The 27,689-nt window shown below is 45.3% G+C and overlaps 1 protein-coding gene across 1 annotated transcript; it reads right to left on the bottom strand.

Annotated features, from left to right (window-relative positions):
• Positions 1–1,629: 1,629 nt before the first annotated feature.
• LOC142142550 (vomeronasal type-2 receptor 26-like) lies at positions 1,630–27,150 on the bottom strand. The gene is made up of 3 exons (XM_075200429.1): positions 26,695–27,150; positions 15,909–16,032; positions 1,630–2,528 (listed from the first exon to the last, which is right to left on the bottom strand). The coding sequence occupies exons 1-3, from the start codon at positions 27,148–27,150 to the stop codon at positions 1,630–1,632; spliced, it is 1,479 nt and encodes a 492-aa protein (XP_075056530.1).
• Positions 27,151–27,689: the final 539 nt, after the last annotated feature.

Raw genomic sequence — 27,689 nt, 5'->3', positions numbered from 1 at the left:
TCTGACCATCCGATGCCATCTACGCTGCCTCCTGGCCTGCCACTAAGGTTTTGTATTTCAAACTTACACTACATCTGGAGTTAAGTCCTGAGGGCATCTGAGTACCGGTGAGTGTATAAAGCTCTATGGGAAAGGCGGCTGCTAAAGGTGAAGACCTCCGCCAATTAGTTCTCTGAGTTTGTGAACAGACTGTCAGAGTAAAAGCTGCTAGTAAGATTGCACCTAAATCAACCATTTTTCAGATCATCAAGAACTTCAAGGACAGGGGTTCAATACTTGTGAAGAAGGCTTCAGGGCACCCGAGAAAGTCCAGCAAGCGCCTGGACCTTCTCCTAAAGTTGATTCACCTGTGGGATCGAGCACCACCAGTGCAGAGCTTGCTCTGGAATGGCAGCAGGCAGGTGTGAGTGCATCTGCAGGCACAGTGAGGAAAAGACATTTGGAGGATGGCCTGGTGTCAAGAAGGCCAGCAAAGAAGTCACCTGTCTCCAGGAAAAACAGCAAGGACAGACTGATATTCTGCAAAAGGAACAGGGAATGGACTGTTGTGGACTGTGGTAAAGTCATTTTCTCTGATGAATCCCCTTTCAGATTGTTTGGGGCATCTGGAAAAATGCTTGTCCGGAGAAGGAAAGGAGGGCGCTACCATCAGTCTTGTGTCATGTCAACAGTAAAGCATCCTGAGACCATCCATGTGTGGGGTTACTTCTCAGCCAAGGGAGTGGGCTCACTCACAATTTTGCCTAAGCCATGAATAAAGAATGAAACCAAAACATCCTCCAAGAGCAAACTCTCCCAACCATCCATGAGCAGTTTGGTGGTGAATTATGCTTTTTCCAGCATGATGGAGAACCTCGCCATAAGGCAAAAGTGATAATTAAGTGTCTCGGGGATCAAAACATCAAAATTTTGGGTCCATGGCCAGGAAACTCCCCAGACCTTAATCCCATTGAGAACTTGTGGTCAATCCTCAAGAGGCGGGTGGACAAACAAAAACCCACAAATTCTGACACACTCCAAGCATTGATTAGGCAAGAATGTGTGGCCATCAGTCAGTATGTGGTCTAGAAGTTGAGTGACAGCATGCCAGGGCGAATTGCAGACTCTTTGCATAAACTTAATGTAATTAAATTGTACAAGCCTAATGTAATTAAGTTGTAATAAAATCCTTTGACACTTATGAAATGCTTGTAATTTCCTTCAGTATATCATAGCAACATCTGACAAAAAGGTCTAAACACACTGAAGCAGCAAACTTTGTGAAAACCAATACGTGTGTCATTCTCAAAAGTTTTGGCCATAACTGTACACGTAGTTCTAACTGATATGCACAGCATTAAGAAATCCCCTATTTTTAAAATGGGGCAAATTTGAGGTGAAAACTTTAGATGCAACAAAGTCTGAATATGCACCTATACATGTGTTCTCTTTGTTGGCATGCACTGTGTAATTTTGAGTGTCTTGCACTGCGCCGACAGGCGTACACCCCACTCTGCATCAGGCCCTATGTGCAGACTCATAGAATATTCCATTACAGTTATACAATTTAAGTTTTTAAATTAATATTTTAATGTTTTATAGTACATGGGCATATTGTAAAGTTATTATTTTTTAACAGAGAAAATTATTTTATTTCTCAAGAAGATGTTTTTTTGTGTTTAGTTCTGGTCTCCATAAGATAATGTAACATTTGGGGAAAAATATACAGCCTAGAAGTCCAGCACTTGAAGTTAGTATTGCAAAGATCTCCACAGCCACCATGTATTTCCCTTTGGTGCTCAGATAAGCCGGGATCATTGTAATCCAGACACTGCAGAAGACCAACATGCTGAAGGTGATGTATTTGGCCTCATTGAAACTATCAGGTAAGGTCCTGGCCAAAAAAGCCGTAATAAAACTACTAGTTGAGAGGACTCCCATATAACCCAGAACAGAGTAGAACCCAACAACTGAACCTTCATTACACTGTACAATGATCTTTCCCTGATAAGAATAAGTGTCCATCTCCTGGAAGGGTGGAGAGATATTCAACCAACTCATACAGATTAACACTTGTACTGATGAACACAACAACACTACACAGTTAGACAGTTTGGTGCTGACCCAGCGTTTCCATGAACTGCCGGGTTTGGTGGCTTTAAAAGCAATGTAAACCATGATAGTTTTGCCCAAGACACAAGAGATGGCTACTGTGAAGAGGACTCCAAAAGAAACCTGACGCAGCATGCAGGAGACATCCACAGGACGTCCAAGGAACAAGAACACAGAGAGGAAGCTCAGCATGATGGATACCAGGAGGAGGAAGCTCAGGTTCTTGTTATTGGCTTTCACAATAGGTGTGTCTTGGTGCAAAATAAAAGTTATAAGTATCAGAAAAGTTAAAAAACAAAACACAATAGATGCTAATAAAATAAAGACAACTATTGTGTCATTTGTGTAGGAGAGAAATTCCAGCACTTTTGGAACACACTGATCCTTCTTCTCATTGGGCCATTCATGGTCTCCACATTTTAGGCAGTTTTCACTGTCTGGAAGAAGAAAACAACACACAGAACAGCTGTAGGTTACTGAGATTACTAACATGTACATATATTAACTTACAATATTAAACTATGTGATTGTGGTTGACCAAGTGCCAGCATGCACTGGCTGTCATGGGTATGCTGGTGCTTGTAGTTCTACAAGCACCTGCATTCCCAGACTGTTAATGGCAGCCTGGGCTGGCTGGGACCTGCAGTTCCACAAACTGAAATGGAATTTTGGACTTGGACACACAGTACACATATTTTATCACCATTCAGTCACCGCCCCAGGGGTGTAGGAAGATTCCTAGAGCTTTCAGCTCAGTGATAGTTTTTACTAGAGACAGGATGTGACAGAATGGACCACTTTTGCCACCCTGTGTGTTGTTGATGGGAACTGGCTGGACTTACTTTGCCACCGTTCCCTTTCCTTTATCCCAATTGTGTCCTCTAACCGCAGTAGAAGATGCTTTAGCTGCTGCCACCAATGGACTTCTGAACGGCATCCAGAACAGCGTTCCTTCTGAGTAACTGTTGCTAGTGTACCCCCTTGCTAGTGCACCTTAGCTGGCCCCAAGAAGTCTGTTATTTTTAGTATCAGGAAGCAATATGTTTCCCCAAACGTGGATTTAAATGCAATTTATACGTAACAAAATTTACAATGTTCAGACAGGTTCTAACACTCTGGACAATAGGTCACTCAGGAACACCAGTAATGAACTCATGTGGTGCGTTTAGACTAAAAAGGACATGTTGGTTACTCACATGAATAGACTTAAATAGCCTTAATGAGGACTTCCTCTCGAAGATACACAATAGACTCCTAAAACAAATGCTTATTGCCTCAGACATATACCTCAGAAATGAATGCATTTTCTAGACAAAGTGCCACATTATACAACAAAATCAGTACATTGCAATGATATAAATAAGTGCCCTGAGCTATTTCCTTTACATAAATTTATGTGGTAAGTTATTTATAAGTGATCGAGCCACACTCCTCCCCCCTATTCTTTGCGGGCCACCAGCAAGCCATGTCCCCACGATTTGGCTCCTGGTCCCGCAGTCTATTGTGGTTATCGGTGGTGGCAAGGGGGATCCGGCTCCTTATGCCGAGACATTCCATTCGCATTGCTGTGAGTTATTCCTTCATTGTGAATTATTTTAAAGTTCTAAATTTGAAGCGCAAGGCTCCATCTCAGTAGTCTGCCAGTCTCCCCTGTGGTGTGTTGTAACCACTTTAAAGCATTATGATCAGTCACCACAGTAAAATGTCATCCATAGAAATAAGGCTGAAGTTATTCACTGCCCAAACAATGGCCAAACACTCCTTTTCAATTGTGGCATACCCCACATCCTGGTTCAGCAGTTTTCTGCTCAAATAGGTCAAGCCCCATCTTGCCCCACCTGGCTAAGTACTGCTCCCAGTCCATACTGTGACGCATCAGTCTGCACAATAAAGTCCTTGTCATAATTAGGCGCCAACATTCCAGGAGTGCAAACCAGGGTTTCCTTTAACGACTGAAATGCCAGCTCACAAGCTGGTGTCCAGTCAACTACTTTGGGGAGTTTTTCCTTAATGAGATCTGTCAGGGGCTTCGCTACAGTACTAAAGTCTGGGACGAAACTCCTGTAGTACCATGCTGTCCCTAAGAAGGCCAGTACTTGTCTTTGGGTCATAGGCAGGGGCCAGTCTCGGATTTACTCTACCTTAGCTGGTTCTGGCTTAACCCTACCTCCCCCCACACGATGACCCAGGCACTGCACCTCTGACATCCCCATTTAACACTTGTCTGCTTAGATGGTCAGACCTGCCCACAGAATTTTCTCCAGCACTTGCCCTACATGTTTCAGATGATCATCCCAGAATTTACTGAAAATTGCAATGTCATCCAAGTAAGCCTGAGCAAAGCGTTTACACCCTTCCAGCAGGTAATCAACCACACGCTGGAAGGTGGCTGGCGCGTTCTTCATCCCAAATGGCATGGACCTAAACTTGAACAGGCCAAATGTAGTGATGAATTCCGTTCCTGAGCGTCGGGTCAGTGGTATTTGCCAATACCCCTTGCTCATGTCAAAAGTGGAAATATACTTTGCTCCAGCTAACTCGTCTAACAGAGCATCAATTCGTGGCAGGGGATAGGGATCAGACATGGTCACCTAGTGCAACCAGCGATAGTCTACGCAAAACCACGTTGTCTTGTCCTTCTTGGGAACCAATACAACGAAGGACTGGCCTATGCTCACCAGTGTCCACATGGTGCATCACCAAGGAAGTCTAACCAGGCTTCCCACTGAACTGTGTCGCAAAGGGCCACAGCACGGTAAGCAGCAAACCTTTGCTAACGACTCCACACCCTCATGATTTGCCTTCAACATATTCACCTGGTAGGTCCACCTGCCGCTTACTGTCACTATGAAATGACACCACGTATGTGATGTCACTCAGGCGGTTTGACACCCCGTACGGCCCAGCCCAGCAGCATGGAGCTTGTTTTGGCGCATGGGAATCAGAACAAGGACCTTCTGCTCTACCGCAAATACTCTGGCACTCATGCCCTGATCATACCAAGTCTTCTCTTTTGCCTGTGCTTCCGCTAATCTACCCTGTGTGAGTCGCATGAGATCCTCTAATCGATCTCTGATCTTCAACACATACTCCACCACAGAGAGATCCTGGGTGGGTAGCTCCCCTTCCCAAGACTCCCGAAACAGGTCAAGAGGTCCACGGACTCTGCGACCATATAGTAGTTCAAAGAGGGAGAAACCGGTAGACTCCTGTGGAAACCTCCTGATAAGCAAACAGGAGGTGCGGCAGGTAGCACTCTCAGTCCCCGCCCCTCCAAAGTTACAAATGCCCATAGCTTGTGCTTCAGAGTGCCATTGAATTGCTTGCACAGTCCGTTAGTCTGGAGATGGTAAGGGGCAGTACGGAGTTGCTGCCCTCTGCATGTTATGCAGAGACACTGGACCAGTTCATTCATAAACTGTGTCCCATGATCGGTTAGGATCTCACTAGTGAACCTTACTCTGCTAAATACTCCTAGCATCCACTTCCTCTTCCACAGTTATGGAAGACAGAGTTACAGCCTCTGGATACGAGTAGTATAGTCCGACATGAGGATGTACTTCTTCCCTATTGGGCACAGGCAGGGGACCTACTATGTCCACAACCACTCACTGAAAAGATTCCCCAACTACTGGCAAGGACCAGAGGGGAGCAAGAGCACTGGGGCACCCAAGATGCTGACACACATCGCAGGACTTATAGTAGCCCTGGACATCATGCAACATTCCAGGCCAGAAAAAAGTTCTGTGTCAGGCGCTTCAGAGTTTTGTCTCTTCCCTGGGATTTTGGGGGCAACTGACATCAGTTGCACGTGAAAACCCCGTGGTACCACCAGTTGATCTTGTTCCCAGACTGGTCTATTCCCATCTACCATCTTAGCTATACTGTACAACAACCCTTTATGCCAGGTTACACTCCCCATATCCATCGCTGGAAGGCCCCCACCAGCCTAGCTCCTCATGAATTCCAGTGAGAGCTGAGCTTCCCTGAACTTTTTTCTGTGGCCCTCACTATGTCTATGTCAGGACACGCTTCAGGGGGGTCTAAGTTGGTGTTACTAGGGTCAGTCAATGTGGGGTCAGTCAAAGGGAGATCACTGTGGTCAGCTATACTAACATGCCGGAGCTGGCATACTGCTAGGGACAGGAGCATCACTAGGCACCCCCACAAGATCAGGTTGGCAGGAGATAACATCCTCTGTCTTTCTAGGAAACATAGTCTTTCCAGAGGGAAAGAGCTGGCTGTTTCCTGAAGAATAAACAGATGGAGTCTATTCCTCTGGGCTGATTGAAGTTGTGGTTGCTGGTGATGGCTGTTGTCTAGCAGGTGTGGTCTTTTCCTCGGGGCTGGGTAGTGCAGGTGTAGATCCTTAAGACTGTAGTCGGGCAGCTTGGCTCCGGGTAATGAAGTTGAGAATGCAGTCCCAATTCCACCCCCAACATCTATCACATCAGTTGGGAGGCCATCCATAATGAGAACATCTTGCAACTCCTGGCCTTCTCCCCAGTCCAGATACACCCTTGCAACAGGAAGTTCCTTCTCCAGTTCAACTGCCACAGTAGCTTTGGCAGGGCGACCCTGCAACACTGCAGCAGGATCAATAAGATGGAGGCTCACTACAGTTATGGATGCCCCTGAGTCTCTCAGTTCTACTCCCTTAAAGGGTCCCACTTGGACCGACTGCAGGTTCCTCCACATGTTTTTGGGAGGTCTTTAGGACACACAGGTGACTCTTTCCTCCAAGTCACCTTCGGACATGCCACATTCTGTTGTGCTGGCAGGTGTGGAAACAATCTCTAATGGGTCACGTTCACCAGTTAAGCAAGTAAGCCAGGCCCCAGGACTCGTTATAAGGGGCATAAGTCTGGAGTGGTGGGGCTGTGGGACAGTCCATCCTTAGGTGACTGATTTTCCCGCAGCTGTAGCACTTCTTCTCCAGCCTGGATTTCAGTGGTCTCTGATATCTCCCAATAACAGGACAGGGTGGTGACTGGCGAACATACCCAATTGGTTGGATACTTGCTTTTGGGAGTGAATAGAAGAGGGGTGTCCCCCTGATTGTACAGTTCTTTGGTGTTGGCTGTTAAACTAGCACTTCTGCCTCACTGTTACATACTGATACTCCAACTGGGCGGTTGCTTACAGGGTGCCTGGCTTCCTGTCCAGCACTCATTGTTTCACCTCTGGTGCGCACCGGCAGGCATGTTGGTGTAATCAGACATCCTGTGCGTTCTCCTGGCTGCAGTTATCCCTCTCCTGAATAACACGGCTCTCCTGACTGGTTCACGAAAAGACGCCTAGCATTATCCCACTGCTTGCCACCAGAAATCTGTGACAGGATGGACCGCCATGTCCCCAAAATTTGGCTCCTTGTCCTGCCCAAGTGCTGTAGGAAGATTCCTAGAGCTTTTAACGCTGGGATAGTTTTTCCGAGAAGGAGGGTGTGACAGGATGGACCACCTATGCCACCCTGTCTATTGTTGCTGGGAACCAGCTGGACTTACTTTGCCACCGTTCTCTTTTTCTTATCCTAATTGCGCCCTATAATCGCAGTAGGAGGGGCTTAAACTGCTACCACCACTGGACTTGGCATCTAGATTTGCCTTTCTTCTGGGTAACTGTCACTGCTTGTACCCCCTTGCTGGTGCACCTGGGCTGGTACCCCTGACCTCTTCCTATAGATCAGGGTTGCTGTGGGTGGATCCCCCTGGTCTATCACACTGACCAGAGCTGCTGGGTAGCGGGCAGAGCGGTGGTACTGGAAAGCTGGGTTAAAACCTCAGAACAGCCAGAAACAAATTAGATTTGGGTCTAATCTGTAGGTCACAGGAAATACAGTAGGGAAGAAGTTGTCAAAGCAGAATCTTGAAGCAAGTGATGTTTATTAGCTACAGTGTCCTGATAAGGACAGTTCACAGTGGTTGAAGGTAATAGTTATCAGAAAGTCAGATGGAACAATAATGATACATTTTAGTACAAACCCGTGCTGTTTAATACAGTTTTGGACACAGCCTAGCAGGGGGTAAGCCAGCTTTCTGAACTCAATGTTGGCCCCAAGAACTGTGAGTTATTTTTAGTATCAGGATGCAATATGTTTTCCCAAAATGTACACTTATCGGTGATATTCTACATCACGTGCTGTTTACAATGTTCAGACAGGTTCTAACACTCTTGATAAAAAGGCCACTCAGGAACACCAGTAACGACCTCCTGTGGTGCATTTAGACTAAAAAGGACATGTTGGTTACTTACATGAATAAACTTAATTAGCCTTTAATGAGGACTTCCTCTCGAAGCTATACAACAGATTCCTAAAACAAATGCCTATTGCATCAGAAATATACCGCTATACAAAATGCCACACGATACAACAAAATCAGTACATTGCAATGATATAATTAAGCGCCCTGCACTATTTCCTTTAAATAAATTCATATGATAAGTTATTTATAAGTGATCCAGCCACACAAGGCCTGCACAATTTTTTCACCTGCTGCTTGTCCCCTTGCTATAGTGCCACCCACCCCGGCTGGATGGCCTACTACGGGTTGTAGTAAAATCGGAGGAACCCCATGCATCCCCCCCATTTCGCTGCAACCAGAATTAGCCTGGCCTGGCAGCACTAGGGTTGATATCAATAGGAAGGGAGACCCCATGCAATTTTTCTTTTTAAATTTATTGTTAAACACTTTAAAGAGACAGCAGGTTGGCCGGCTGTAATGCTTGCTGACCTGTCGGCTAACTTCCATTAGCCCTAGAGCCAGGATTTGAAGGTTACTTCCACGGCCATAGAGCTTGCTACAACTGTGGCTGCATTCGCTTGAGTTTGGCATCCCCAAACTGTACACTGCCTATGGACAAACATACCCCTTCCCCACCCAGATCACTCTCCTTATTGTAGGCAGTAGTATGTCCCCTTTCTTTTTCCGTGTGTTAGGCAGTAGTATGTCCCCTTTCTTTTTCTGTGTGTTAGAGCACAGAAAAGAGCTGTTTTGATTCCCGTAACTGCCGGTAATGAGCATGTGCAGAGTGATTTGGAGTGCAAAAATGACAGATATATGCCCTAATGAATCAGACCTGTATAGTTTTATTAGAAAACTGGTGTCTCCTCACCTTTCTGATTACACCTCTCACTCACACAAACATTTCTCATATCATTCTCCCCTCTTATGGAAGTCCCTATCCCACCTGACCAGACCCTCTTCCAACTTTTTCAAGCATTCTCACAAAATCCACGTCTTCACCATAGCATCTCCCACCTCCACCTGATGCTACCGGCAGCTACCAGTTCCCAGTCCTTGCTTCCAGAAAGGGCACTATATATATATATGTAAGACCTTGACCTTGTTCTATACATGTATAAAGAACCGACGATTACTCAGCAATTGAGAGTTGTCTGGACAGAATTATTTAGTAGAACATAAAGGCGGGACATGCATCTTGTATAGTTATTTTAAACAAATATTTATTTTCATTGGATATTCGCTACAGTTGAAAGTAAGAGAGATTGTCACGGGCACTAGGAGTCTTTACCCAGGGATCACCAGGTGACGGACTTACCAGAGTAGTATAGATGGTAATATGGTACTCTGGTAGCGGGGTGATCACGGAACAGGAGACAGCAGATGGTAGAGAATGCTCGAGGAAAGTCTATGACTAGCAGCACTGGTAATATACAGGTAGTAGTACACGAGGAACTGAATGGACAAAGGACACGTGAAGGTAGTCAGTGGTCTGCGGTAGCAAGTTGTACCACTGCTATAGTGAGGAGGTATGTCCAGCAGCAACGAGGAGGTGATGAGAGTCAGCGGTCTGCGTTTAGCAAGTTGTACCGCTGTCTATGTGAAGGAATGGAATCCAGGTGGAGGTATCCGGGAAGTCAGTGGTCTGCGTTAGCAAGTTGTACCACTGCTATGTGAAAGGATACTAGAAACAGGTGACTCTGGAAACAGGGATCAGTGGTCTGCCTCTAGCAAGTTGTACCACTGAATATGTATGTGAGGAGGAGCACGGGGAGAGAACTGCAATACAGAGTATACACGGGCACACTGAACTTGATCCTACGATGATATGCACAATATAGTAATGACTGAACAGCACTGCACAATAATACAAAGTCACAGGAACTATCCGGGCAAAAGGTAACACAGTCAAATGATGGCAATAGTCTCAGCGGATAGTAAACTCCAGGGGAGAACAACTCAGTCCAGCAAGATATGCAATACACCAGCACAGTCAATGAGAAGTATGCATACCGTGGTTCAGGAGCAGGCTGTCAGACAGGAGTGCAGAGATACCTGAACGGCTGGAGGCCGGCAGGATGCGAAGTCCAGGAGGGTAGAAGCGGTAGTCAAGTAGGTGCAGCGCACAGGTAGGTAGACCAGCGGAGATGGGAACAAATACTCAGGAAGCAGTAGTATATAGGACTGGACACCTGGAGAACGCGGATGTGTAGAGATGGTCTAGACGAGATGAAAGCAGCGAGGCGTTGATCCGATGCAGACAGGCGAGTTGACACAGGCAGGAACACTGTAGAAGCACGGAGAGCGGATCAGCTGGCTGCAGACACGAATAGAACTGAAGGGTAGCGGCCAGCAGGACACTGCAGGTACACGGAGGCAGCGGATAGGAATCAGCAGGTGCAGTCTCGATGAAACACGGGAGAGTTGAGATGAGCTGGAACTGTTGAGCACGGAGACAGCGGTAAGGAATCAGCTGGTGCAGTCTCGATGAAACACAGGAGAGTTGAAGTGAGCTGATAGCTGTAGTGCCCGGAGGCAGCGGGTAGGAATCAGCTAATACAGTCACGATGAAACACAGGAGTGTTGAAGTGAGTTGATAACTGTAGTGCACGGAGGCAGCGGATAGGAATCAGCTAATACAGTCACGATGAAACACAGGAGAGTTGAAGTGAGCTGATAGCTGTAGTGCACGGAGGCAGCGGATAGAAATCAGCTAATACAGTCACGATGAAACACAGGAGAGTTGAAGTGAGTTGATAACTGTAGTGAACGGAGGCAGCGGATAGGAATCAGCTAATACAGTCACGATGAAACACAGGAGAGTTGAAGTGAGCTGATAGCTGTAGTGCACGGAGGCAGCGGATAGGAATCAGCTAATACAGTCACGATGAAACACAGGAGTGTTGAAGTGAGTTGATAACTGTAGTGCACGGAGGCAGCGGATAGGAATCAGCTAATACAGTCACGATGAAACACAGGAGAGTTGAAGTGGTCTGGAAACCACAGGGAGTAGAAGTGGGCTGGAAACCACAGGAATCAGCGGAGCTGAATACATGAGGAAACACAGGAACACCTTCAGAGGCTCATGGGGAATGAGACTCCAAGATCAGGCAACGAGGTATGGACAGCAGGTGCTTTAAATAGGGAGTGTTGCCTGATCAGCCAATTAACTAAAAGGAACATGAGCTGAAGGTTTGAAAGGGCTGCACATGCGCAGACCCTCAGGATGGTGGACGGCCACGGTTCCTAAACACACGGGAAGAAGCTCTCACAGTCTGGTGAGTGACAGTACCCCCCCTTTTAAAGGTGGGCACAGAACACCTGGAACCGGGCTTGTCCGGATTTTTGGAATAAACCTTCTTAAGAAGAGCTGGAGCGTTGAGATCTTCAGCTTTGATCCATGAACGCTCCTCAGGACCAAAGCCCTTCCAATGAACGAGGAAACGAAGAACTCCTCGCGAAATTTTTGCGTCCAATATATGAGTAATCTCGAAATCTTCCTCCTGATGAACTTGAACTGGCTGAGGTGCTGAAGGAGGGGCCGAGAAACGGTTGATGATGAGAGGTTTGAGCAAGGACACATGGAAGGCGTTGGAAATGCGAAGATTCTTAGGAAGTAGAAGTTTGAAACAAACTGGATTTATCACTTGAATGATCCTATATGGACCAATAAAACGGGGAGCGAATTTCATAGATGGGACCTTCAAACGGATATATTTGGTAGATAACCAGACACGGTCTCCAATTTTCAGTGGTGGAATAGCCCGCCTCTTCTTATCTGCAAAAGACTTATATTTGGCAGATGTCTTCTTTAAACAGGTTTTGACCTGAGACCAAATATTTTTGAAGGTCTGACAAACAGTCTCTACAGCAGGAACTTGGGTGGGAGGGAGGGCAGGAAATTCCGGAAAAGGCGGATGGTGACCGTAAACCACAAGCAGTTGACTTTTTGAAGATGACTCCTGAGATCCATCTTCAATGTCCGAGGACGTCACGAACGCCCGATGAGGAGGAAGGCGTTCATACTGAACCTTATCGCACAGATCCGTAGATGAAGGATCCTGTGGAGGAGGACCTGGTGGAATAGACGACTGCTGTATTTTACATGGAACAACTTGAGAGAGACAACGATGATGACATTCAGCTCCCCAAGACGTAACTTGAGAAGTGTGCCAATCAATCTGGGGAGAGTGACATTGAAGCCATGGAAGGCCTAATACAATCGAACTTGTAGTAACAGGAAGAATTAAAAACGAAATCTCTTCGTGGTGTAGCACACCAATCTGAAGCGTTACTGGAGACGTACTCTGGGTGATGAGACCATTGATGAGACGTGATCCATCTATAGCAGTCACAGTAATCTGTGTTTTCAAAGTAATCACTGGTAGGGACCATTGATTCACTAGGGATTTAGAAATGAAATTTCCTGCTGCTCCAGAATCAATCAGTGCTTGGGACTCAAAGGATTTGGTAGCAAAGGAAATCGTAATATCAAAAGCGCAGACTTTTAATTTCGTAGAACATGGAGAGGACTCCAGGAACCCTAACCTTATCTCCCCAGTATTGGTTAGAGCCCGGCATTTCCTGGGACATGAATTGAGCATATGCGTGGAATCAGCACAATAGATACAAAGTCTATTTTTTACTCTTCGGTCCCTCTCCTCTGAAGTTAATTTGGAGCAACCTATCTCCATGGGTATCACCGGAGATGAAGCTGGGTGAAATTGAGGTACCGAGCGAAGAGGCGCTTTGAAAGAAGTTACTTTTTCAGAATCATTCTCACGAAACCTCATGTCCACACGAAGGCAAAGGAAAATCAAATCATCCAAAGAGGAGGGTACTTCTTGTGAGGTCAGTGCGTTTTTAATTTTATCGGAGAGCCCTGCCAGAAGGCGGCAATTAACGCTTCAGTGTTCCACTGAAGTTCAGAGGCTAGAATCCTAAATTGAATAACGTACTGGCTTACTGTATGAGAACCCTGACGTAGACGGAGGATGCTGGATGCAGCGGAGATAACACGACCTGGTTCATCGAATACACTTCGGAACGTGGAAATAAATTTGGCACTATCCTGTAATAATGGGTCATTTCTTTCCCACAGGGGGGAAGCCCATGCGAGAGCTTGTCCAGAAAACAATGAAATAAGATAGGCCACTCTGGAACGATGGGTAGAAAAATTTTGAGGTTGGAGCTCAAAATGAACAGAGCATTGAGTAAGAAAACCCCTACATGTTTTGGGGTCTCCATCATACTTTGACGGAGTAGGCAGGTGAAGCGTAGAAGCCATAGACACCTGGGATGGCACTGGGGAAACGGAGGAAGGCACAGGAGCATCAACAGTAGCTGTGATATTTTGGACAGACGTTCTGTGGGAATCTAACGCCTGGTAACACCGCAGCAAATGCCGTTGGCGAACTTCCTGTTGCTCAATACGGGTAACCAGATGCCGCAGCATCTCTTTAGCTGTAGGTTCCAAATCTGGGTATGTCATGGCCTGATCTTACTGTCACGGGCACTAGGAGTCTTTACCCAGGGTTCACCAGGTGACGGACTTACCAGAGTAGTATAGATGGTAATATGGTACTCTGGTAGCGGGGTGATCACGGAACAGGAGACAGCAGATGGTAGAGAATGCTCGAGGAAAGTCTATGACTAGCAGCACTGGTAATATACAGGTAGTAGTACACGAGGAACTGAATGGACAAAGGAAACGTGAGGGTAGTCAGTGGTCTGCGGTAGCAAGTTGTACCACTGCTATAGTGAGGAGGAATGTCCAGCAGCAACGAGGAGGTGATGAGAGTCAGCGGTCTGCGTTTAGCAAGTTGTACCGCTGTCTATGTGAAGGAATGGAATCCAGGTGGAGGTATCCGGGAAGTCAGTGGTCTGCGTTAGCAAGTTGTACCACTGCTATGTGAAAGGATACTAGAAACAGGTGACTCTGGAAACAGGGATCAGTGGTCTGCCTCTAGCAAGTTGTACCACTGAATATATATGTGAGGAGGAGCACGGGGAGAGAACTGCAATACAGAGTATACACGGGCACACTGAACTTGATCCCACGATGATATGCACAATATAGTAATGACTGAACAGCACTGCACAATAATACAAAGTCACAGGAACTATCCGGGCAAAAGGTAACACAGTCAAATGATGGCAATAGTCTCAGCGGATAGTAAACTCCAGGGGAGAACAACTCAGTCCAGCAAGATATGCAATACACCAGCACAGTCAATGAGAAGTATGCATACCGTGGTTCAGGAGCAGGCTGTCAGATAGGAGTGCAGAGATACCTGAACGGCTGGAGGCCGGCAGGATGCGAAGTCCCAGGAGGGTAGAAGTGGTAGTCAAGTAGGTGCACCGCACAGGTAGGTAGACCAGCGGTGATGGGAACAAATACTCAGGAAGCAGTAGTATATAGGACTGGACACCTGGAGAACGCTGACGTGTAGAGATGGTCTAGACGAGATAAAAGCAGCGAGGCGTTGATCCGATGCAGACAGGCGAGTTGACACAGGCAGGAACACTGTAGAAGCACGGAGAGCGGATCAGCTGGCTGCAGACACGAATAGAACTGAAGGGTAGCGGCCAGCAGGACACTGCAGGTACACGGAGGCAGCGGATAGGAATCAGCAGGTGCAGTCTCGATGAAACACGGGAGAGTTGAGATGACCTGGAACTGTTGAGCACGGAGACAGCGGATAGGAATCAGCTGGTGCAGTCTCGATGAAACACAGGAGAGTTGAAGTGAGCTGATAGCTGTAGTGCCCGGAGGCAGTGGGTAGAAATCAGCTAATACAGTCACGATGAAACACAGGAGTGTTGAAGTGAGTTGATAACTGTAGTGCACGGAGGCAGCGGATAGGAATCAGCTAATACAGTCACGATGAAACACAGGAGAGTTGAAGTGAGCTGATAGCTGTAGTGCACGGAGGCAGCGGATAGAAATCAGCTAATACAGTCACGATGAAACACAGGAGTGTTGAAGTGAGTTGATAACTGTAGTGCACGGAGGCAGCGGATAGGAATCAGCTAATACAGTCACGATGAAACACAGGAGAGTTGAAGTGAGCTGATAGCTGTAGTGCACGGAGGCAGCGGATAGGAATCAACTAATACAGTCACGATGAAACACAGGAGTGTTGAAGTGAGTTGATAACTGTAGTGCATGGAGGCAGCGGATAGGAATCAGCTAATACAGTCACGATGAAACACAGGAGAGTTGAAGTGGTCTGGAAACCACAGGGAGTAGAAGTGGGCTGGAAACCACAGGAATCAGCGGAGCTGAATACACGAGGAAACACAGGAACACCTTCAGAGGCTCATGGGGAATGAGACTCCAAGATCAGGCAACGAGGTATGGACAGCAGGTGCTTTAAATAGGGAGTGTTGCCTGATCAGCCAAATAACTAAAAGGAACATGAGCTGAAGGTTTGAAAGGGCTGCACATGCGCAGACCCTCAGGATGGTGGACGACCACGGTTCCTAAACACACGGGAAGAAGCACTCACAGTCTGGTGAGTGACAGACATGTATCATTTAACAAGATAAAACATATGTATTTATATATCATACCAGTCACATTGGATATTTCACCTTCTGAACACTGGACACAGTTATAACAGCAGGAATGTATAGAAGAACTCGGGACTTTTCTGGTCCCTGGGATACAGTTTTCTGAACACTGAGACTTCGGAATCTAGAAATAAATAAAATATCCATGTAATATTATTTCTGTGCTTTTTAAAATTGTATATATTATTACATAATTTAATCCACCTATTTCTAGAAAAGAAAGGGGAGTCTTCTTCTGTTATACAGAAATGCTTCCCCTCTCATGTCCTGTCACTGCTCCGCCACTGAGTACTGTAGCAGAGGAACACAAAGACATGATCATCTAGACACAAGTCCATCTAGTTCAACCTTTCATAAGTTCTAATTGCATCAATACAGAGGTAGGACAAACAATTGTTCTAATGGGACAGTTGCCAATTTATCCGGAAGGGGGTGGTCTGTCCCTTTATGGCCCCAAAAATTTTAATCATAACAATTTACTGAATAAATCACTCTCATAATGTTGTCTGCTAGTTATAGCTACAGATACCATTTCTTGTAAGAAAGGCATCCAAATGTTTTCTCAATTTGATTTTTGATTTGTGATAAGCAAATCAATAACTTAAGTAAAGGACTCCTTCCTATGCTCATGGTGACATTTGTTTTCCATTTACAAGTGATGGTCCTTTGTCCTCTGTGTGGTCCTTGGTAAGAAAAGTTTATTATACAAATATATTTATCCATATTACTATTCCATCTGTATTAATCAGGTTTCCTTCCTCTGAACTCTAAACCTCCTGTGTTTATCTTGCAGTGAGGTACCCAAAACTGTTCACCATATGTAAGATGTGGTCTAACTAGTGACTTATACAATGGTAATAATATATTTGTATAACTTGAATTTTTTCCTCTTTATGCCTCTTAGGACTTAAACGTTTCTGTCCCTTAGTATTCCTATGTCCTTCCCCATCTCAGATTTCCCTGTGATATCATTTTCTAACTGTTCACCTTTCCGAGCTCCTGCACACTAAGGAAAGTTTTTGGACAAACGAATATTTGTATGAACATCAGAGTCATTGTCAGTCTCCTCTTTCTTAGTGTCATTTTACTCATATGTTTCAATGTGCGAATCATATTTTAATGTGTATTATAAGAAAAAAAAGAACCCCCTACTGTGACGTATAAGAATGATAGAATTATCCTTTTTTCTTAGGTTTTACTGATGTAGTGTATAAATTTATAGGCTAAAAATCTTCTCCTCTCCAATTTTAACTTTATGGCATTTGTGCATGAGGAAAGAGGTAATGGGGAGACACCATCATTATATTGTCTACCCTCCCCTGTCCTCCAGCACTGTCTTATCTCTCCTCCTATGCTCCGTGGCATTGCGTTATTTGCATCCTGTGCTGCCTGTGCACAATTTCTGTATCTAGGCTTAATAAAAATGTGTTTTTCAATGTGATTAATTCAATACTATCTATAGTCTTGCTGGTGTTATTAACTAATGGTGAAGCCTAATTAACTTTACAAGGTCACCTGACCATCAGTCAGCTTGGATAGAATCAAGCAGAAACAAAAAGCAGAGAAGAGATAATAAGGTGCACTGAAGCTCTCACTACAAATCTATAAAGAGTGTTATAGAACCTAATTAAAATGTAACTTTTATTGGTGATTTTAAAAACCAGCGAGATATGCTGGAATATCCTCTATAAAAACAATGTGAAGTAAAATTGTTAACTGGATGCACTAATAGCCAACTATAAAGTATCATATAGGGAATGATGGGGTTGAACTAAAGTACTCAAATATGACCTTCCCCGGGAACTGGATGGCAATTATGTCGCAATTAAGAAAGCCTTATTGCTTAGTTTCAACATAATTCTTGAGGCTTACAGGCGGAAGTTCCAATACTCAAGGCGCAGTCCGTCTGATACCTATGCCGGACTGATAGCGCAATTATCTTCCATGATGCATCAATGGATTGAGGGATTGCAGGTACTGGGCTATGATAAGCTAAAGGATCTTATTCTCCAGAAGCAGTTCCTCACACTGTGCCCAGCTGACATGAGGGAATGGGTTGTGGATCGTGACCCTAAGACAGCGCAAGCGGTTGCTAGCCTGGCCGACAAGTACACAATTACCAGGGCTCCTGTAATGAAGAAAAGTTGGGGAAAGAGAGGCAACCTGGAGGATCACCCCTGAGTTCCCCACTAACCAAACCATCCGTTGCTGCACCTTTTGAGAGGGAAGGGGGAAAACCTGTTTTGGCAACTGGCCGCAGGTGTTTTACATGTGATGAAATGGGGCACATCAGTGTCAATTTCCCTAAAAGGAAGAAAATATTTGCTTCACCTGTGGGGGGCCCGGTAGGAATGCCAGTGCGCGCTGCCTTGTGTGCAGAGGACCCAAAAAATGCCCCAGAGACAATCTGCAAGCGGTTAAGGTAGGACACCAAGTCGCACTTGGGTAGTTAGACTCTGGCGCAGACCCGACTCTTGTACATCCAACTCTATGGAGCCCAGAGAACATTATTCCCGGGAAGACTATTGCTGTGCGAGAAGGGGGGGGGCTACATTCTGCAGTACCCCTAGCCAGAGTGTACCTAGATTGGGGAACTGGCAGAGGAATATGAGACATTGGGGTACTAGATAATCTGAATGCCATGGTATTGTTGGGGACTGATTTTGGAAGGATGAATGCTGCTTATATAAATGAAAGTGATGTCATTTCTGATGCATGGATGCAAACTAACCTTAATCTTTCCCAGGTGAACTCTGCTGAGTGTAAAAATATATAATGAAATTTCTTGTACTGCTGAGAATACTCATGCAGATTTGCAGGTACCTGTGATGCAGAGGGAGCGATTATGTACCAATGTGTTTGATGATGATGCTCTTGTTGGAAAGACTAACATTTTAAATCCCCTAGGTTGTGAATTTGATCATGGCAAAGTGTGTGAGATTGTGCCTAAATGTGATACAATGTCTGCTAATATTTTAGGAAGCCAGATCGATTTACTTGTGCCCAGTTCTGAAAGTGACCCAAAGTGTGAAAATGTATCCACTGTTTTAGCAGTAGTGACCCAGGGAGCAGCACAGATGAGCTGTGCATTAACCTCTGAAAGTGTGGAAGGAAGTACACTAGAAGTTGATCCCTTTCCACACCCCTTCCTCACTGTAGAAGCTGCAGATTCAGGCAGTGATTTGAATGAACGGCCTCATGCTGTGGGCAACACTGACAAGTTCAGGAGTGACACTTTCAAACAGAACAAAACACCGATCCCAGTTTATCGACAGTAATGGGGAGGGTCAGTCAGTACCGTCTTGAACGTAGGAAGATAGAATTTGTTGAGAAAATGACCTTTTGTACGAAGAGAAAAATGTCACTCTGTGTAAAGAATCTGAAATGCTCTATGATCATTTTGCATACTGTAATGTGATAGAAATAAGTGAGGGTGAGAAGCAGAAAGGTGCCATTGTTAACTCTTGCAATTATGTGGATTTATGCGAAGATCCAGATGTAACTGGGGATAATTTGCAAACCCCTATTAGTAGTAAGATGTATAATGGTGTAAATGTCACACATGATGCTGTGGTAGAATCTACACCTTTTTTTTCCACTGACCTCTCCCCATGAGGTAGGGACAGATGACAATGTTCCTGCAGCTGTGTTAGAATCTGCTGAGAGTACACCTGTTTGCACCCAGGTACCAGGATGTGACAGGGAAAATGTAGGTTCCATTGTACATGAACTGTGTCGCAAGGATCTGACAGGAAAATGTAGATGAGTGTACCTGAAATGTGTAAACTGTCTGAAGTGTCAGTGTTCACATGCCAGCAAGCAGTGCAGGCCAAGTCCTCAGAATTAATCCCCTAGGGGGAGGGAAGGGGGATGCTAGATGGTAACACTGACCCTGAATCAGTCTCCTTAACCCCCCTTCTTCCAGCTCCTGCATTTATCGTGGTGTCTGATGACAATATGGTAAATTGTGTTGCTTTGCAATCTGACCTATCTTTACAGACACCCTGTACCGAGATAAGGTATGGCCTAGTGGTTAGCACTTCTGCCTCGCAGCACTGGGGTCATGAGTTTGATTCCCGACCATGGCCTTATCTGTGTGGAGTTTGTATGTTCTCCCTGTGTTTGCGTGGGTTTCCTCCGAGTGCTCCGGTTTCCTCCCACACTGCAAAAACATACTGGTAGGTTAATTGGCTGCTATCAAAATTGACCCTAGTCTCTGTCTGTCTGTGTGTGAGTGTGTGTCTATATTAGGGAATTTAGACTGTAAGCTCCAATGGAGCAGGGACTGATGTGAATGAGTTCTCTGTACAGCGCTGCGGAATTAGTGGCGCTATATAAATAAATGATGATGATGATGATGATGATGATGATGATAAGGTAAGCTTGTGTATTAGCTGAATGTAGCCTGAATGAGAGAGATCAGGAGTCTGACCCCTCGGTAGATTTAGCAACTGCTGCTAAAGAGACAGGGTCCCTAGAAGACGCCCACTGCAGTGAAGAGCTGTCTGACTCTCAGCTGGAGCAGCTAGCTGACCTGCTATGGCCCTATCAGTCCCATTTTACAGGGAAAACTAGAAAAACACACTTAGTCACACATCATGTAAACACAGGCAACAAGACTCCCTATAAGAAAGCCAGAATCTCATACTTCTCTAGAAGTGCTAGAAGCAATGAAAATGGAAATAGATGAGATGTTGCAGCTTGGAGTAATTCAAAAGTCTCACAGTTCTTGTGCTGCCCTAGTGGTATTGGTCCCAAAGAAATGTGGGGGCACCCAGTTCTGTGTAGACTATAGGAGGTTGAATGACACCACAGTGTTTGATACTTATCCTATGCCTAGGATAGATGAACTAATAGATCAGAGTCTAGCAGAAAGGGAGATTTTCGCCAGGGACCCCTACAAGGAGGTTTGGACTAATCAGCTCTTAAACTGCAGGTCGCAGTCCTCTCAAGAGGTGACGAGCGAGATTGTAAGAAGAACCAACAGGAGCAATGGAGGAGACGAGCAGGTAGGCAGAACAAAAAAAAACGGAAAACAGGATCACGAGGATGCGATGATCTCCAGCTGTACAAGGTATAGAAGTCCTGGGGTGCTTGGCAGCCCCTAGTGGCAAGACACAAGGATGCAATGATCTGCAGTTGTAATACATGTAGGAGTCCTGCGGTGCTGGCAGCCCCTAATAGCAGAACACAAGGAAGCGATGATCTGCAGCTGTAGAAGGCATAGAAGTCCAGGGGTGCTTGGTAGACCCTAATAGCAGGACTTTAGGATGCGATGATCTGCAGCTGTAATATATGTATGAGTCCTGGGGTGCTGGGAAGCCCCTAGTAACAGGAACAGAAGGATGCAATGATTTGCAGCTGTAGAAGCTATAGAAGTCCTGGGGCGCATTGGAAAAACTGGACAGCAAGGGAAATCACAGCAACCAGAAAACCGGAGGTCTGTTCTAGGGAAGAGACTAGAAAATCTGGCATCTTACCAGAGATGGAGGCTGTTTAAATAGGCGATTCGGCCGGCTGATTCTGTGAATGTAATGAACGAATGAAAGTGCCGTTTCGCACATGCACGGAAATCCGGCAAGATGGCGCCCAGTGCAGGAAGCTATGGCGTGCATCCGGGAGAGCACAGCCGCTAAGACACAGGTAAAAGACAGCGGGGAGCCCGTCAGATCAGCGGGTCTGAAGGGTTATGTGTCCTTAGCCAGGTGACAGTACAGGGGGAGGAGCACCCTATTATATTCCTAACTAGAAAGCTACTCCCCCGGGTGGTGGGGTATGCTACCATTGAACGAGAATGACTAGCCATCGTATGGGCAGCGCAAAAGCTACAGCCTGCATGGACAGGATTTCACCATTATTTTAGACCATAGTCCTCGATGCTGGCTAAGCAGAGTTTCTGGTGATAATGGTAAGCTTTTAAGATGGAGTTTAATTTTGCAGCAATATAACTTCACCATTCAGCAGAACATGAAAATGTAAATAACCTCTCTTGCCTAGGGGCAGAAGTGGTAAATGTGCAGGAGAGACAGTGTCAGGTCAAAGTTCTTTGTGTCCTAGCTTTATGGGGGATGTGATGATTATGTAGCATATCTATTGACTGATTGTTATTTTTTGTTGAATTTATATATGACAATAGGAATTTTTTATGTAACCTTGTAATGTAATCTCAACATGTGCATTACTAGATGAGTTTGAACTTATGCAAGTGTCATTAATCAGTTGAAATAGGCATAGCAGGGAGAAAGAGGATCTTGGAGGAGTTTGAAGCTCCAAAGTTGTAAACCATCTAGTCAAGCACAACAAGCAAAGGTGGGAAATTAGGTCTTGTGAACATTCCAATCTCACGACATCCTTAGCTCCCTTTGTAAAGCCCTATAACATTTAGGAGATTGATCTGTTCTTTGACAGCTAAACTCCAAAGGTGGGGTGTGAGGGCTATGTGGAAAAGGGTTTAAAATCTTTGGCTTTAGACATCTGAGTGTGCATTTTCATGAGGGGTCTATCAACACTGAAATGTCCAATTTTCCTCAATTGTGTTCCCTCACACATCAGGGGGTAAATGTATCAAGGTCCGATTTTGACAGCGTGTTAAAATCGGTGATAACCCGCGATTTTAGCAAAAAAACCCAGAAATGTATCAAACTGCAAATTTGACCCTGATCTTCAAAAGCGCTAGTCATCTCTGGCGATTTGCTGCGATGTAAACAATCCCGTGTTTAGCTAACTCTCCTGTGTTGTAGCAGCGTGTTGTATACACATCACTGTTACACTGCCTGTCATACAGCTGCCGGATTTTCCCCCCCGATTTTCACTTAACCAGCACTAGGCAAACCAGTCAGGGTTGGCGGCACTATAGCAGAGGGGACACGCAGCAGGGGTCCCCCTGCCATAATGACTAACCAACCCTAGACTGTTCAGCGCTGGGTTGGATTCACTATGGAGTGGGGTCCGCCAAAAAAAACGAGCGGGCGTCCCCCTACAGACACCCAGCCCAGTGCTGATAGCACTAGGGCTCTTCCTACTACCCCTGGGCTGTGGGTAGTAGGTTACAGCCAGCCAGGTTGCCCAAAATAGTGTGGCCATGCTGCTGCTTGTATAACTACAAGCACCAGCATACCCACGGCAGCCAGGGCATGTTGGCACTTGGAGAACCACAAGTGCCAACATGCCCTGACATCCATGGCTGGCTGGGACCTGTAGTTCCACAAAAAAAATTTTTAAAAAACCACAACACCCTCTAAACACCACACACATTTGATAAAAATAAAAAACCCACAATAAAAACAGTAAGCACCCTCATTTACACCATATAGTTTTATTAAAAATAATAAATCCCCTAATACTCACCAATGAAGTCTTCTTTCTGTCACAAATGTCCCAAAACAATTTGTAATTCCAAATTCCAAATGTCCGGCTTGCCCCAATCCCAAAGTATTTATATCATCCAAAGTCCATGCTTGAAAAAGTCCCAAAACAATTTGTAAATCCAAATGCCCTGGCTTGCCCCAGTCCCAAAGTATTTATACCATCCAAAGTTCATGCTTGAAAAATCTCTTCTTTGCTTCGCCCAGGAGGGGCCCCTTGTTGATAGTAGTCTTCTTTTCTTCGGCCAGTGGTAACTCATATTTGTACATCCCGTTTCTGTGTGCTTGATTGAAGAAAACCCCAAAAAATTGGAGCCGCCGCAAACACCGTAGGAGGTCTGCTACGCAATGAACGAGTTCATTGCGCAAGGTCTATGTACTGTATTAGGTCATTTTCCCACGCTAGTGGGAAAATTACCTAATACAGTTAGAGCTTACGCAATGAACTACCATTGCCTAAGCTCTATTTACAGTATTAGGTTATTTCCCCACTAGCGTGGGAAAATGACCTAATACAGTACATAGACCTTGCGCAATGAACTTACGTTCATTGCGTAGCGTACCTCCTAATAGGTAGGAGGTGGTTGCGGCGGCTCCAGTTTTTTTTGTTTTTCTTCAATCAAGCACACAGATTAGGGATGTACAAATATGGGACCCCCCTGGCCGAAGAAAAGAAGAGATTTTTCAAGCATGGACTTTGGATGTGGTAAACAAAGATGGGTGGGTGGGCGCTCCCTAGGTGTATTTGGGTGAGTATGCTGCCTGCAGGGGTGATAGCCAAAGGGAAGTTTCAACCCTTCAATCAGGACATAAGTAAAGGAGTAGATAGCCCCTAGGCGCAAAAATAGAAAAAAGAAAAAAAAAACACAGAAAGGACAGGATTATGTGCAATAGCCTGTGTATTGAAAGTGCAGGCACGGAAACAAAGGAGTAAAATGTTGGTGGACAAACAATATGATTTAGCGAAAAAATCAAACAAATCAAAGGCAATATAACCAAGGTACGTATGAACCATGTATTGTCCAATAGCGATGGGTGCCAATAATAAATTAAACAAGGCCCGTCTTAAACAAATAGGCAGTCAATATAGTATAAGGGGCATAGAAGTAAGATATCAGTATCTGATTTACCTGGAGAAATCAACCTCCTGTCAGGCGCCGTCCCTGTGCTGTGTCCGTCGCACAGGGACGGACGCCTACTACCACCTCTGAGCGCTCGGTTGCTAGGCAACCGAGTACACTTCCGGGTTGGCGGCCACGTTCCTAGGCAACGGAACGCTCTCTAGTAAATCCGGCGGTGGTGTTCAGCGTCACCACCGCCGCTAATTGAGGCGCTATTTAAGAATCACTCTGGCACTAGGAGAGTGCCAGAGTAATAGTTCCCACCTAGCTCCAGCGTTCCTGTGTCCTCCTTGCTCTCTGTGTATTACCCGGCTTGCTGACCATTCTACTGCTGATTTTCCTGTGTACCAAACCCGGCTTGCTGACCATTCTACTGCTGATATTCCTGTGTACCAAACCCGGCTACTTCTGACCTTGGCTTGGATCTTCCCTGTTGCATATCCTGATTCTCTCGTTTCTGACCCAACCTGCCTGACACCGTTTTCATCTCACCGCTTCACTGGTTGCTCCCTCTGAGAACCGCGACCTGCGTGTCTCCTGCAGCTAAGACCATACTCCCTTGCGGGGGTTCCTGGTGAATACCTGGAACACGTTAGACTCCGCGCCTCTTTGGTTAGTAGTGTCAAAACCAGTAAGCAAATACTCAAGTTGTGACACCTCCGGAGTCTGAAGTTATATCAATGTCCAGTACAAATGGGTCTCTGAAAGGCAACACCAAATAACGTGGCAATATACCAATATGGAATCCAAACAATGCTAAATAAGATTAGTCCATGGATCCATCAATAGAATGGAATCAAAATCAGAGTGTGTAAATACTTTGGTAAACCCAATGCTTGTAAACAAATAACTGGTACCATGTGTCCATAGACAAGATGTACAGATAGTACTAAATACGATAGTTGATGCCGTGGGTAAGTGTAAATGGCGGCACTAACTTGATTTGATGCATGAATCCCACTGTAATAAACAATACTTCGGCAGGCTCAATCACTGGTAAGAAGCGTCCCAACACGATGTAACAATCGTGCTGAACTGGATAACAGATGTCGTGGGTGCGTATATAAGGCGGCACTTACCCTGAACGAGTAGGATGTATCCCACTTTCAGTGAGCTGTGGAGTCCTGTCACGTATAGTGGAGTTGTCGGCTTTGATGTGGAGAGTGCGGATAAGTCGCGGCCACGACTGTATCCATGTAGCGCATGCGCGTGCGGCTGTGAAGGAAATCAATTCCTGATATTGGAGGTAGATGGTAGTAACGATAAGACTCAGTGTAGGAGGGTAGTAAGGCGTAATCTGACGCGTCTCACTGATAAGGCTTTTTCAAGGATAGCTGAATCTTTTGGATAATTGTGGGGTTTAAGTAGGCGCCTTTAACCCATGGTCCTCCGCCATTGGAGGAGAAAATTCCAGCCTCCTATTGGTGCTAGCAGTGAAGGACAGCTCTGGAGAGCCAATCACGCTGTAGTTTGTATATTAGGAGCTGGAATTTCTGGAATCCTATCGGATGGTGAATAAGATGATGGGCATCCAGGTTGGCCAATCATTGGTGCCAGCAGTGAAGGACAGCTCTGGAGAGCCAATCACACTGTAGTATGTATATTAGGAGCTGGGATTTGTGGAATCCTATCGGATGGTGAATAAGATGATGGGCATCCAGGTTGGCCAATCATTGGTGCCAGCAGTGAAGGACAGCTCTGGAGAGCCAATCACGCTGTAGTATGTATATTAGGAGCTGGGATTTGTGGAATCCTATCGGATGGTGAATAAGATGATGGGCATCCAGGTTGGCCAATCATAAGCAACCCAAATACAGTCTATGCAGGGAAAGTAAATACATATAAAGCAATATGTGGCTTGATGGTAAGAATGTGATAATTAAAGAAACTGTCCCAGTTCAAAATCTATATTGAGACCATCAGGTGTTAAATCCTCATTTTGAAAATCCATTTGGATTCTTTCTGAGAGATTAGCTTAATGAAATCGCCACCTCTCCATGGCTTTTCAACTTTCTTAATAGCCATGAAGTGGAGCAGGAAGGGGTCTTGTGTGTGATGTGTCACGAAGTGTGCAGAAACGCTATGTTTTTCAAAACCTTTTTTGATGTTCCTCTGATGTTCAGAGATTCTGACACTAAGCTTTCTTATGGTTCTCCCAATATATTGTAAACCACAGGGGCATTGTAGGAGGTAAATAACCCCTGTGGTGTCACAGGTAAGTCTGCTTTAAATAGTGAATTCTTCTCCAGAATTTTTTGAAACAAATCAGGTGATGGGTTTGGTACTAGTGATGCGGTTAACCTTGCATGCTGAGCATCGGTTGCAGTAAAAGAAGCCTTTATCTGTTTCCTTAAGCCATGTGCCTTTCACAGGGGCGACCTTTGGTGGGATGGTACTGTCTACCAGTTGCTTCCTCAGGTTGTCTGCTCTGGTATATATGAATCTGGGTTTCGCTGGGAGGATGTCTCTTAGTTTGGCGTCCCCTAGCAGAATGTTCCAATGTTTCTTGATGATGTGCTCGACTTTACGGGAGTTGCGGCTAAACTTCGAGATGAATAGAATACATGAGGATTCTGACTGTTTGTCCTTTTTAACAAGGAGCTGTTCCCTATCGGTGAGTTTAATCTCATCAAACGCTTTAGTCTTGTTGATAATTTCTTTCCAGAAATCGATCTTTGAGTATATCGGCTTGTGATGTATACTGCTCAGGTTTGGAGCAATTGCGACGTAGTCTCGTGAATTGGCCCTTGGGGACATTACGGATCCAGCTTTTATGGTGATTGCTGGTACAGGGGATATAGTAGTTTGTGTCCACTTCTTTGAAAAAAGTTCTGGTTTCTATCTGGCTGTCAATATATATTTCGAGATCTAAAAATTGAACCTTATGTGTATCTGTGTTGGCTGTGAAATGGAGGTTTAGATCATTTTGATTGATGTATTCTAGGAACAGATTGAGCTCTTTATTGGGGCCTGTCCAAATAAACAATACATCATCGATGTAACGATGCCAAAAAAGGATGTGTGAGAGAAATGGGTTGTTGTCCCAAATGTGATCGTTTTCCCAGGCTGCTACAAACAGGTTCGCGTAACTGGGCGCAAATTTAGCGCCCATAGCGGTTCCGCAAACCTGTTTGTAGAATTGGCCCTCCGACCAAAAGTAGTTGTGATGTAATATATGGGAGATGCTTTCCATAATGAAGTCTATTTGTGCACTAGGTATGTCAGATTCATTCGTAAGGATGTTCCTAACATGGGTGCAACCCACCTGGTGGTTAATAATTGTGTAAAGGGAGGTG

The sequence above is a fragment of the Mixophyes fleayi genome, chromosome 3 (genome assembly GCF_038048845.1).
Source record: "Mixophyes fleayi isolate aMixFle1 chromosome 3, aMixFle1.hap1, whole genome shotgun sequence".
Taxonomy (NCBI): domain Eukaryota; kingdom Metazoa; phylum Chordata; class Amphibia; order Anura; family Limnodynastidae; genus Mixophyes; species Mixophyes fleayi.
The sequence above is the reverse complement of the archived record's forward strand: the minus strand, read 5'-3'. Positions and strand labels throughout refer to the sequence as shown.

Bases quoted from the DNA above. Each gene is read 5' to 3' on its own strand.
- LOC142142550 (XM_075200429.1), bottom strand. From the start codon at position 27,150: ATGTCCCCAAGGGCCAATTCACGAGACTACGTCGCAATTGCTCCAAAC. The intron at 16,033-26,694 runs GTTAACCGCATC...ATTTATTTCTAG, and splicing joins ACCGATGCTCAGCATGCAAG to ATTCCGAAGTCTCAGTGTTC. The intron at 2,529-15,908 runs GTATGATATATA...TTCTTCTTCCAG, and splicing joins TGAAATATCCAATGTGACTG to ACAGTGAAAACTGCCTAAAA.